The sequence below is a fragment of the Pimephales promelas genome, chromosome 14, assembly GCF_988280905.1.
Source record: "Pimephales promelas chromosome 14, fPimPro1.hap1.1, whole genome shotgun sequence".
Classification (NCBI taxonomy): domain Eukaryota; kingdom Metazoa; phylum Chordata; class Actinopteri; order Cypriniformes; family Leuciscidae; genus Pimephales; species Pimephales promelas.
The window spans coordinates 27,736,755-27,750,142 of NC_142782.1; the positions used below are offsets into that span (position 1 = coordinate 27,736,755).

Genomic DNA, 13,388 nt, shown 5'->3' on the forward strand with positions numbered 1-13,388 from the left:
TTATCCAACGCGACTTAAAATTGCTATACATGTCACAGGTCATACGCCTCTAGAGAACTAGGGGTTAAGTGTCTTGCTCAGGGACACATTGGTGTCTCACAGTGGATTCGAACCCGGGTTTCTCACACCAAAGGCATGTGCCTTATCCACTGTGCCATCACTACATTTCAACTAACTCATTGACTTGGAACTATACATGTCAATTAACTCTGATTTGAGTATTAGTTAATTGTTAAATTAGGGTTAGGGTTAGTAGAATAAGTTGACGTGTACTTCCAAAGTTCCTGGGGACCATCGAGTGTTAGCAGATATTAAAGTCTTTCCCCGCCATTGACGTAATTTTCCGTCATTTAAGAGACGACGCTTCCCTGGCATTGACAAAATGTTTATGGCTATCCATGTTTTTGCTGTTACACATATTGTCTAATGTCACCGAATGAAATGTCGAACCCAGGAAGTATAGGACTGAAGCTTTGGGGGTGTTGATGGACGCAATCTACTAGAAACAATTCTGATTCTGACAAAACTCCTTTAATAAACATACTTTGTCTTTCAGCACTTCCGAAGGAACATCCACCAGTCATCAAGGAAACTATACTGGAAATGGGAAGGTAAAAGGGGACAGAAAGCCCCATGGAGTCAGGGACTAAACACACAGTGAACAACCGTCCACTTGCAAATTACATTTTCATATCAGCCCACAGCAATCCACCTGATATTTGTTGTGTAAGTTTTTATGTGATGATAGGACTCAACGACTGAATAAGTCTTCAGTATTAATTCTTACTTGTGAGATATTGCTCCGAGAAAACATCAACTGTAAATTATCCCACAGGCTACATTTATTGCTTTTTCTGTCCTTTGTTGAATACCAACTATTTTCTTTGCCTTGCTCTCGGAGATGCCTATTATAAGAACAGAAATTGTATTTCACTCAGCTGTACTCATTCAGATAAAGTGATTACTTTTATGAATTCTTTAATTGTCTAGATAGTCATCTTTAGTTGTTTGTTCAAACCTGAATGCTTGAACATTGCTTAAATATAAAGCAATTGACCTGTAATGTTTTATTATATTCATGCTTTGTGTTTGGAAATTTGCATCTAATAAAGTGATAAAAAAAATGTTTTATCTATTTCATTATTTTTTTGATGAAAAATTGCTTTTCAGTGTCTTATTAAGTGCTTATATTGAGAACCAGCAGAAGTCATTTTGAAATGCTATTAAAAAACAATGCATTTTTAATCATCTCATCATAGTCTCGAGTTGATAAGCATCAACATATTTTTCTTCTGTTGACCAAAGTACTCTAATATGGAGTCTGTTAAGCTTGTAACAGTGTTTCCAAACAAAGTCTGATCTGTCCACACTCAACAAACACTCACAACACAGTGCGAGGGGGGCCAAAATACAGAATGGCTCAAGCTATCATTCAAGAAGTGTGAAAAGCAGCATGTATTTTTCAGGCCAGTCATTCGGAATAACTGAGGCAATCCGTCAGAAAAGGCAAAAACAAATTACTTGCATTTTAGATGGTAGAAGAGAAGATGGCGAGAGCTAATGTGAATGAGAAAACACATCCATCTACAGATTCTCGACAAACACACACACACACACAGGTAATGGCGCTGTCATACCTAAAAGCCTTTGTGCTTATGGAGAGTCTCACCTCCCCACTGCGCTGTCATTTTAACCAGAGCCTCGAACCATTAGTCCCTTATGCTTGGCTCACCTCACTGCCACAAACACATCCTAATTGCCCTTAGGCTGGTGTGAATTGTTTGCATTTCCCTTCTTAAACATTGACATGGTCCATTCCTGTGCACAAGTTAACGCCTCAGTGAATCTCTGTGAGGTCTGTCCCTCAGAACTAGCGGTGGTATGGTTCACTTCGAGGGCAGATCCATCACTGGACAGCATTTTAAACTGCTTAAAACTGAGTCCATGGGAATTACTGTAATGTCCTCCACTTTTAGAAATTTCTTATTCTATTCACCCTAAATGTTTTGAGAAATAGTCATTACTTTTCAATAGTAATGTGAATGTGTCCTCACTCGTCACTTTAAATGCAGCTGTTTTTAGGACCAAACACTGTTAATGCTGCATTTTCGTACCATCACTTTTGTCAAAAGTTGGCACAAATCTTAGGCTGACCGTTCAGACCCAATGTTTGTCCTACTTAAATCTATTTTGTTAAAACTGTTCTTTTTGTTTAAATTATTCACTTAATCCAGTTAATGAATGACTGATTTATTATTATTATTAATAATAATTACAATCATTATTGTTAATAATATGAAATGTAGGTTATGATACTTTAGTTTTAACCATCAACGTGATAATGAAGAGCCATACTTCTGAATATATATATATATATATATATATATATATATATATATATATATATATATATATATATAAATATACGGTATATTAAGTGGCTTTAAGTACTATGTACTTACATTGAACAATAAGTACAATGTATTATTGTGTTCCTGTTGTATTGTAAAACACTTTTGCTGCTATTGTGGTGTGATACGGGTAAGGTTAGGGACAGGTGTGGTGGTATGGGTCGGTTTAAGGGTAGGTTAAGGTGTAATTGTAATTAAATAAATTAATTATAGCTGTAATTACATTCTGAAATTTTAAAATGTTAGTACAATGTAAAAACATGTATGTACACAATAAGTCCATTGTATCAAATTATTAATTTCAATGTAATTACATAGTACTTAAAGCCACTTAATAATATAAAGTGGGACCATATATATATATATATATATATATATATTATGTGGAAAAAAAAGTGATATGTTTTATATGTGTAGATGTTTTTCACATTGTTGTTGACATTTATAAATATAGACAGGAGAGGAGGTACATTAGGAAATAAAACGGAGAAATAAAGTTTAACATTACAAGTAAACATTTACATCTCATAAGATACACTAATGTTACAACTTGCATATTTTTCTACTTCGAAAAACTTTGTTGAAGTTCTGCCTAAAAGCAATGCCTTATTTTACATAGACAGTGAGTAAAAGAAGCTTATTTCCTGCTTATTTCCCCAATATTAAGAAGATTGTGTCGTAATTTCCTCTCATTTTCACGGCCACATGGGCTGTTGTGTTGTCATGGCAACCAAGTTTAAAAAACATGGGTGGACTGACACCGCCCAAGAAGCCTTCGTCCTCACAAATGCGACAAAAAGCGCTAAAATGCACGGTCGAATTGGAAATCCAAGCTGTGAGTATATTAGCACGCGTTCCATTCTCAACAAAAACAGAAATATTCCAATTTGTATGTGTTATGATAGGAGCTTTCGTGTTAGCATATTCGTTAGCAACAAGTTGCTATCAACGGAGGACCGAGTCAGTCCATCAGAGACATCAATCAAAAAGTTGCAACTAGCAGAAACATGTTAATAAACAACCCTGCATTCACTCCAGTCTCCGAAGTGTTACTTAAAAATAATGCACAAGCAAAGATCCTTGATTTTCAGCCAAGCTGTTTGCATCTATCAGAGCTTTTGATTTTGTTTTGCATACCGTTAACTGTTTGCGCATCATTTGAGAGGAATTATCTTCTAAGGATTCATACAAAAACGTAACTAGGAATAGGAAGTTCGGGTTAGGTTGCTTTACATTCGGAGATAAATAATATAAAATTGAAAATTAATTGAGTTAATATTGATCAGGTAAATCCTATAAAGTGGATATTCAAAACTGTTTATCTGCAGGCATTAGTGTGTGTATACAAAAGGAAAGAAAGATATAAGGATGTTGGCAACAATAAAATAATTAAAAAAGAATAAATGTTTTAAAATGTAGTAGTGTTGTTATTTTTATTATTAACATTGGTTTCAGGAATAGCATAAAGTAAATGAACCCTAAATTATATTCATATATATATATATATATATATACACACACACACACATAAATATATATATATGAAGAGTTCAGATGCAAAAGCCTCTAAATGCCATTTTAAATTTTCTTCTTTAATGATGATTTTTATCAAACTTGTATATTTAAGTTCAGTAATTTCACTTAAATAACAATTAATAGGTAATTATCATTGCCATTTAAGTGAAATCACTGAACTTAAATATACAAGCTTGATAAAAATTATCATTCTAGAAGAAAATTTCAAATGGCACTTAGAGGCTTTTGCATCTGAACTCTTCATATATATATATATATATATATATATATATATATATATACATACACACACACACACACACACACATATATATATATATATATATATATAACCTTTAGCATTCTAGCATTCTGCCCACTTTGAATCAGACAAAGATATAGTGTGTAAGATTACATTTATTTTAATGAATACATGAATTATAGCATTTATTTCAATTCATGCGAGATGTGTGTGTGAATTACCTTCATCTGTTCAGTGTCTCTAATAACAATAAAGCTGTGAGTTTAAAGAGAATTGTCAAGTAATATTTACCACAGGCTTTATTTTACATAAATCGAAAAATCCCATAGGAAAATCTCGAAGGAACCAGCAGCGAATTACTCTTCCAGGTTTTGGCATCAAACCTGCACCACTCTATATTGCAGTGCTTATTATAAATGATTTATCCGTGTACATCATTATTTTGTTAAAAATTCATGTGCCTGCGTAATCTTAAATCAAAAACGTTAACCTCTCCTTCCTCTCGAAACGACAACTAAATGGGACTAAATATCCTCAACAACTGACTGCAAACTGGCATTCAGTCTGCCTCTGTTTAGTTAGTAAAGCCCAGCTTCCTATGATGCAATCAATTCCCAAAAGACGAAATCAAGTCCCGTCCTACATTTTTTTTTTCTCGTTCCAGAAGCTGTTTCACTCTGATATACATCACAATAGAGATGATGATCGAACTTCTGTTTCATGCCAATATTTTTGTGGACAAAATAAAATGCTTAAATGTGCACAAAACTAGAAAATTTGTTCTGAAATCCACTGATGACTAAATGTATGCCTCATATAAAGATGTAAAATTAGGTATAAAATTTGTTTCCTCCTATAGATCACTTGTCCAGGGGTGGTGTTACCATCCCAAGAGGACATGTATGTTAGCGTTCGGATAATGGGCCAGTACCAGAAGTCCAAGTGTGTCCCTCCGGTTTTCCCACTGCTGTTGCATGAAAAAATGGTTTTTGTGAAGGTAAGACGACTTCAATTGACATATGCTATCTTACTATTTGTCTTTCTTTGTTTTCTTTCCTCTCTCATTCTCTTCAACAGACCTTTGTGGGAATGGTTGACCCGGGTGCTGTAGCCGAGCATCTGGAGAGTAAGAATCCTTTGTGCTGTGTTAAGTTTGTCCTGTGTTCTTTCATAAGCCTCCGATCAATAAACGTATACCTTTCCGTCATGTTTGTTTCCTCCTCTGCAGATGATACAACATCTTTAGAGCTCATTCAGCTGGTTCCTCCAGGTAAGAATCCCACATCCATTCCAGATATCTGAGTCTGTAGATTGAGTTCTCCACCATAGTGCTGTAAACTAAAAAAACAATACATTTGAGCTCAGCTTTGATTGAAGGGTCCAGCTTTTGCAGTCGATGCGACGGCTGAATTCTCAAACCTGCTAGTACGATTTCAAAAATGAAACAACATCAGCAAGGGAATACATACATTATTGGACCGAGCACTCTCATTACTGTATGCATAAATCATGCTGCTTTCGATGGAGGTCTCTTGGGCTGAGATTTTTATTTTTGCACACAATCTGACACTCGTTCGTTTCTGTTGCTGCGTTATTGCTTTAAAACGCAAAGAAACAGCTTTATTACCCTGAAACAACTTGATTACCCAGAGCTGTCAAGAAAAAGGCCCGAATTCACATTTCATTTGATCGTGCAGAGGGTGAGATCCTGGCCACGTTTGAAGACGACACGCGGGAGTTTCTGTATCCAGGCCCTCGTTTGAGTCCCAGAAGCCCCGGCCCAGAGAGAGAGATTCTGATGAAGAGATCCATCTCCTTCCCGGTGCGTGTGTCTTCCTTTCAGCGTTTTTGTCATATCTCTGATGCATCTTAAAAGCCGGTCCCATTTTCACGCTATTTGCTTGAAGACGTAGATTGTTTTGGTAAATTGATCTGCCAAGAGTGTTATTATCTGCATTTGCCCTCTGTCTTTTCATCATCCGAAAAGTTTAGTGATGCTTTTTCTTTTCTTCTGCTCCTGTCTCCCCTGTCTCGTTCCCCCAGGGAATCTCTCCCAAAGTGGAGTTCTCGACGACATCTATTATTGAGGAGTGTGAAGTGAAACACGGTCAGCCTGCCATGTCCGTAAGTCTCTGGGCTTTTGTTATTGCCATAATATCGCAGCTGGTATTAGCTCCGTTCCAAAAGCTAGCGTACTGCCTCGCCTGCCTACATAGGCAGCTGCCTTTTAAGGCTCCTGGCTTCTGGAACGCTCGTTATGTTTTGGAACGGAGCAATTATCTGTGATGCTAAATGAAAAGAAACGGCGAGGTTTAAACGAAAAGGATCAAATGACTCTCGTGTAACGAGGCTTTTCTTAGATGTATGTGGGAGTGTGATGGGTCTCCCTGTCAATCAAACGGCCTGCTGCCATCTGTGCCACTTGTTCTGTTTGCTGCTGTCCTTCTAGTGGCCTCACACCCCCTTTCAGGATGTTCTTTTTACAATGCAGGTAATTACAGAGAATTGGCTCGTTTCTACCCGGATCGGCGCTGATCAGTTGGACTTGACCGGTCCAATTTGTTTCTTCCATTACATGCTCGCAGACCCCTCGCTCCATTTAGAATCGCTGATTGAGTCTGCATCCTTCATGTCAAGTTTCTCGGTCCCTCGTTAGACCGCTTCTGCTGATGACCGTCTCGTCGGGCCCGTTTCATGTGCGATTCAGTCGTCCCTTTGTGGATGTCTCTAGTTCGGACTTGACAGGGCATTCTGTAAAGCGGGCTTTCTCGGCGTGATTTGCATGCATTTGAACGCCGTTTGTTTCTTGTTTAATAAGCTACTTGTGGTGCTGGCTTTGTTGTTTCAAGGACATCCGGCTTTATCTCCCATTACCAACACCAGCCGAGCCACTAATCACATCAGACAAGCGCGACTCCTGCTTTAAAACGGCCTCTTTGTCCCCCCCCCCCGTCCAAAGAAAGGGGAAGAAGAGAGAGAGGGAGAGAAGAATAAAAGGAGAAAAAGCCACTTAGTTTAATTTCATTAAATCTCGACTCTTCAAACAGCAATCGCTATCAGGATTTACTTTTTTCTTTCTCTGTTTTTTTTTTTTAAATGACTTAATATGCCAGGATGTTCCAATTAGCATTTAAATTATCGTTGTTTTTTTAAATCGATGTAATGCCATTATCATATTAGGTTGAGGCCGGCCATCAAATGCAATTAACATTTTTAAAAACGTATTTACCAAGGCAGCGCCTGCAGGAACAGAGTTATTGGGGCTCAGAATTATGTTAGCTGAGATTAGAGTTATTGAAGTCATTTGCCTGCAAAGGTAAGATTGGAACACAGAGGAAAGGTTTACATCAGGTTACATGTGTACATAACAAGGAAATTAGTGGATTAGCTCCGTACGAACAGAAAGACGTTCGCAATATCCCTACAATAAAGCGTGACCTTATACTCGCTTCCTCTGGGATCCTCTTTTCTTTCTTTTATTTTAAAGGTGAAGAGTGTAATTTCTGTACCACTAGTGGCACCAGAGAGAATTATGATTGTTTCCAAAAATATGCGGGACCCTGCAGTACTATTAAGGGATTTGAACAGACACCGAAGCCTAAGTATTAATTCTGGATGTTAACTATTCTATGTACGTGAATGATATCTCAGTTTTGTACTATTTCTTCAATGTTTTATGCCTGGCAGATGATAAAATGGGCAATAAAAAACATTTAGGGAAACACAATAATATATAAACAGGTCCTTGCAACTGCCTAGCCACCTCCAAAAAACACCATAGCAACTGCATAGCAAATCAATATGCTAATAAACATACATCATCTTAGTAACCACATAGCAACCATACACAATACCACTTTATCTTCTTCACAAAATGTAGTTATTCTTCTGTTTGTTTTCTCTTTGAGCTTCTGCATGTTTTAAAATGCATAATTTAAACAAAATATTATTTTCTGTCTCTTTGTCATTGTAGTATTTACTATTTGTTTTGAATTGGCTTTTATTTTATAGAGTTTTATTTTAATTAACACTTTAGTATTTTTATGTGCTTTATTTGAATTTTTTTTTCTTTAATATTACTATTTGGCTGTAAAGTCAATTCTCAACAATTCTTATTTTTTTCTGTGCAACATTTATTTTTATTATTATTCATGTGCCCTCATAATCTTTAATCAAAATAACTTCCCCTCCCTCTTGCACTGGCATTTCTCTGATGACGTGTCGTGTATACTAGTGTGACTGCGGGACAACCCGTCACTCACATAACATCAAATGACAACATCCAATCATTTGCTATCGGACAAAATCAAGTCCCGCCTTACATTTTTAGTCGATATACTGTACATCACAAAAGGGAAGAAAAGACTATTGCAACTTCAGTTTCATCTCAACTTTAATTGTAATTTTATTACTTTCACATAAGTTCATTTTTTATCTTTAGTGTGAATTCTTCATCTTACATTTATATTTGATTTTCAGTTTTATTTCAATTGCCAAAAATTCAATAGATTTTTTTTAGCAAATGATTACAACTATTAATACAAATTAAGCGAATATGTCTTTATTCCTATCCAGTTATGCAATCGTTCTTCTACTAAGTCCTGTCGTGTGAGAACTGCAAAGAAGAAACCAGACACAGCACCATCCCGTGGATACGAAAAGCCAACAGTGGCGTCCCAAAGTCGTGCTTCTTCACCCTACACCCACCGCAGGATGTGTCAGCTGTCCGAGGAGGCCAGACAACGACTAAGTCACATCAAACTGGGGCCCTACGCATTTAAGAAAGAGACGGTCCCTCAGGCTCCATTCGTGGTGGGTGAAATTGAATGATAAAACGGAAGTGTGTATTGAGTGTTCATGCGGATACAGAACATTAGCTCAGCTCAGGTCAACTAACCTGTATGTGGTTATATTTTTATTATATTTTTACCTGTCAAACTTTTATTATTTACAATATTTCCTCTGTGAAGGCGTTGATTACAGGAGACAGACAGCCATGTCAAAATCTCCAGCCCGTTTTCTTGACTGAAGTAAAAACATCAATTCTCCGGCTTGTTTCTTTTCCCGTGTTTTCAAAAAACAACAGTACGTCCCGGGGTGCAAATATCAAAGCTGTCATTATATAAAAGGCAGCTCTTGGATTCGTGTCTGATATCATCATGGCATTTTCTGTCACAGGCCTTTTAAAAATCGGGTAGCCTTTTCAAAGGAAATCCCAAGGCTACAATTAACCTAAGTAATTAAGAGTCAGGCCATGATTAGCAAATTCTTCCCTCTTATTTCAGCAGATTAGCTCGCTCGGTTTATGTGTGTTTAAAGTCAGCGCACTTGTTTTGCGTGAAAACTTAATAGCTTGTTTCATTAACTCACATGGTCACTTTACTATTTAGATGAAGTGCAAATGGACTAATTGAAGTCTGAGAGTTTAGTTTATACAGACACCTGAGTCTGAGTAACTTCCCTCTCAAGTTTATTCTCACTTTCACCTTCCAAGAGAAGTGATTAACTGTGAAATGAAAGTCAAATTCATTTGGATAATCAATGCTCTCTGTGTCAATGGAGTGTTGATGCATGTCGCTTCACCTGCTAAATCAGAGACGAGCGATTATTTATTTTTTAATGGGCAACGTAGCTGATTGAATCTTCTGTTTGCAGGTGCCCCGAAGTCCAAACGCGTCACTGATGTCCCCCTCGACATTTGGTCTTACATCTCAGTCTGCTACTAAAAAAAGCCCGCTACGACTGCGAACACAGTGCTACACCGCAAACCTCACAGGTCACTATTATACTGTTGATACTCACCCTCATGTCACACCAAACTTGTATGACTTTCGTCTGTGGAACACAAAAGATATTTTGAAAAATGTGTTGTTTTGGACCCTTACTGACCAAACACTTCTTTGGGTCAGAAAGATTTTTTTTTTTTTTAAGAAATTTTTGCAAGGTATAAAAACTGTCAACTCAACCAGAGGTCCCCAGCTTAAAATTTAAATTTTGATAATTATTTGTCTGGTGAAAAGAAATACATAAATGAAGAAGAAAGCCAAAATAATAAATGTCATTAATGTATATTTACTGAATAATCCACTATTTTGTTGAGGGGGTCAAAATGAAAATTCTAGGAAATCTGAGTTTTCTTCTGGGAAATCTCATGAAATCCCTCTAAAATCATATTTCCAATTGAGGAACTCAGATTTCCTAGTAGGAAATTAAAATGTACTAGTTGGAAATTCAGATTTCTTAGTAGGAAAAATATGAGTTTCCTTTTGTAGGAATTTACTATAATTTATTGCCTTTGCTCATGGAATTGGACATGAACTCCCTCTCAAATTAGATTTCCTACTATAAAACTCAGAATTCCCAGTAGGAAATTATGAATTCCTAGTAGGAAACCCAGATTTTTCAGTTTGAAACTCAGATTTCCTAGTAGGGATATGAGTTTCCTTGTAAAGTATCGATTCTTTTTTTTAAAAGTAGCGATTTTTTTTTAAAGTGGTGATCCTTTTTTTAAAAAAAAGTAGCGATTTTTTTTTTTTTTAAAGTAGAGATTCTTTTTGAAAAAGTACCGATTCATTTTTGGAAAAGTAGCAATCCAGTTTTGAAAAGTAGCGATTCTTTTTGCAAAAGTAGCCATTCTTTTTTTAGGGAACTCAGATCTCCCAGATAGAATTTGAAACTCGTATTTCCAACGAGTTTCCTAGTTGGAAATATTCTAATTTATTGCCTTTGCTCCATGAAATTGGACATGAACTCCCACTTAAATCATATTTCTTACTAAGAAACGTCCTATTGCTGTGTTGGCATGGGAGCGTCCCAGGTGTTCTTAATTTGTGGGTGTTTTTCTATTTGCATTTGTTTTCTTCAGCTTTCTCTCAGCCACTGTACTTTAAGTCATTTATGAGATCTATGACATTTAATATTTTGGCTTATTTAATAGTGTGGTTTCTTTTCTGTTCTGCAGAAGAAAGTCATGGGTTGAAGCGACAACAGTGACTAACTGATTTTTTTTTATTATTAATATTATTTTGGCTGTGCTGTCCCTTTAAAACCTTCTTTTCATTAAGTATTATGAGATTTTATTGTATGTGTTGTGGAGGATGCATTTCACCATATTTTCCCACAAAACTTCTCTAGATCCCTCTCTCCTTGGAAGTTTTAGATCAAAGCCCTCACAGGTGAGTGACAAAGTTTTGGTTTGATCAGTAAGGGTGTTTTTCCTTGCCTATTCTGATCCTGTTTTCTCTGTTACAAGCAGGCATCCAGAAGTTCCCCAAATAAATCCCCCAAAGAGCATTCCACTCCGGTGTCCAGCACACTCAGAGACCAGAGTCCAGTCTTGAGCCGCTATTCCCTGAGAGAACGGTTAGTCAAGTTTTGCTGCAGAGCAATTTAACACAGTTTTTGTTCTGGTCTATTCTGTCATTGGATTGATTTGTTTTTTTCATTAAAGACCAACATACAGGAGCATTATACCTTGCATGTGTTTATTATATGTCATGCTTAAGCCTTTCCCAAAATCCATATTTCATGACATGTATTCTTGAACCTGCAAACTTGCAGTGAGCAAAACTAAAAGTGATACCCCTTTGCCCATTTCCTATGAATTTCCAATTACATGATATTGACTAAATGTGTGGCTCATAAAAACAAAGCCCAGTAAACAGAGCGTCTGTTCCACAAATCTATATTGTGATCACACACAACAGACAAGATGAATTTACTGCCTCACCTTCAAATGACAGAATCTGATGTTTGGTCATGTTTGTTCATTACTTATGAGAAGGGAGGGAGGGGAAGGGGGTGGAGGGGAGCTGCTAAGAAAACAAGAGGAAATGCTATTGATTGTGTTTCAGTGAGATCTAATGCGTTTGACCCGACGCACAGTTTAATAAATTCTAAGAGACCCTTGTCATTGATCTGAACATCGGCTGTGGAACCGGCAAATGTTTGTTTGTTTGTTTGCTAGTCTCTCTACCGTCGGCGCCTTTTCCGCAGGGGCATGAGCAAACATTTAAAATCAATAGACAATCTAAGTCTTGAGAGTAAATAGTGGGAAATGTGTGATACTATTCTGTCAATTGAAAGCATGACCGGAGTCACAGGCCCGGAGATTAAGGCTCGCTCCGTAGATTCGCAGAATGAGAGATCAGGCACGTCTTTTTGAGCTGCTGATGGGGGGAGAGTTAAAGAAAACGACGGTTTCTAAAGTTCAGGCCGGCCCTGTCTGGCCTTCTTTTATGGTAATTATAAAGACCATCTTACGGCCTGCCTGCGTTAAGGCCACCTTCCATACAGATCTGCTGGTCTCTTTACCGCTATATTCTTTTTAATATAGATTCTAATTAATTCTGTCCATTTATCTTTTTAAACAAGCTCAGTGAGTTAGTATTATATCGCAAGTTTATTCAAATGCAGGCTTTGATATTCTAAATCCAAGGACACAGCTCAAATGCCTGGGTAATTTCTCATCTGAGCTTCCTTTCTCTCTTGTGGCATATTTAGATGCATAAAATGAAAATATCAGCATTTGCTACAGGGCTGGAGATAAATGTCTCTGCATGTGTATTTGTGATTTAACTTAATGATTTAACTGGTCTGAAATTTACAAGTTGTATTTCCCAAGATGACTGCGCTCCAATGTAAGGGCAACAGCACAGACTAGTGGTCAGTGCTGGTACTGTTAGTATTTATTTCAGTATTCAGAGCCCTGTGTCCATTACAATGAACATCACATGTCAGCCCCCTTTTTTTAACTTCTGGAGCATTTCACCTAGTTCAAAGCCTGCAGTCCATGAGATTGGACGTTTGTCATCCAATCAAATGCCAGTAAAGCTCTGCATGTAGTAATTATATTAAAAAAAAAACTCTACATTGAAGAGAAGCATGGCAGCACTTCACTCCAAACACAGAAGCAAGCAACATTTTCAAAGGTGTATTTACATTTTGTATATATTTTTGCCAGTATTTCATAGTTTGTATGTAAAATAGAAAGATTGAACTTATTAATTAAAGTTAAAAATCGACTGTAGAATTGCACGTTTTAAATCAGGAAAGTAGGTTTGAAAGCCTGTTACTGAAGTCAAATTTTCAGTGATGCTGATTGAAATTTCTTTTATAAAAAAAAAATATATATCACAGTACCGATACATTTTTTAAACTTTTTCATGTGCAGAATATACAGTTCTGAAGTGCTTGAACAT

The 13,388-nt window shown here is 36.8% G+C and overlaps 2 protein-coding genes across 4 annotated transcripts in view; both read left to right on the plus strand.

Annotated features, from left to right (window-relative positions):
• agbl4 (AGBL carboxypeptidase 4) overlaps positions 1-1,128 on the plus strand; it is a 328,580-nt gene extending 327,452 nt beyond the window's left edge. Inside the window, exon 13 of the mRNA XM_089119770.1 lies at positions 557-1,128. Within this exon, the coding sequence (XP_088975896.1) occupies positions 557-650 (94 nt within the window). The 3' untranslated portion in view covers positions 651-1,128. The remainder of the gene's footprint in view (positions 1-556) is intronic.
• A 1,996-nt stretch (positions 1,129-3,124) lies between these two features.
• Positions 3,125-13,388, plus strand: part of spata6 (spermatogenesis associated 6) — a 66,968-nt gene continuing 56,704 nt past the window's right edge. Inside the window, exons 1-10 of one of the 3 annotated variants that reach the window (XM_089119771.1) lie at positions 3,125-3,246; positions 5,048-5,185; positions 5,266-5,314; positions 5,417-5,458; positions 5,886-6,010; positions 6,232-6,312; positions 8,764-9,000; positions 9,844-9,964; positions 11,323-11,363; positions 11,441-11,550. In XM_089119771.1, the coding sequence (XP_088975897.1) occupies positions 3,157-3,246; positions 5,048-5,185; positions 5,266-5,314; positions 5,417-5,458; positions 5,886-6,010; positions 6,232-6,312; positions 8,764-9,000; positions 9,844-9,964; positions 11,323-11,363; positions 11,441-11,550 (1,034 nt within the window). In that variant the 5' untranslated portion in view covers positions 3,125-3,156. The remainder of the gene's footprint in view (positions 3,247-5,047; positions 5,186-5,265; positions 5,315-5,416; positions 5,459-5,885; positions 6,011-6,231; positions 6,313-8,763; positions 9,001-9,843; positions 9,965-11,322; positions 11,364-11,440; positions 11,551-13,388) is intronic. The other 2 variants (XM_089119772.1, XM_089119774.1) reach the window with 2 other exon arrangements.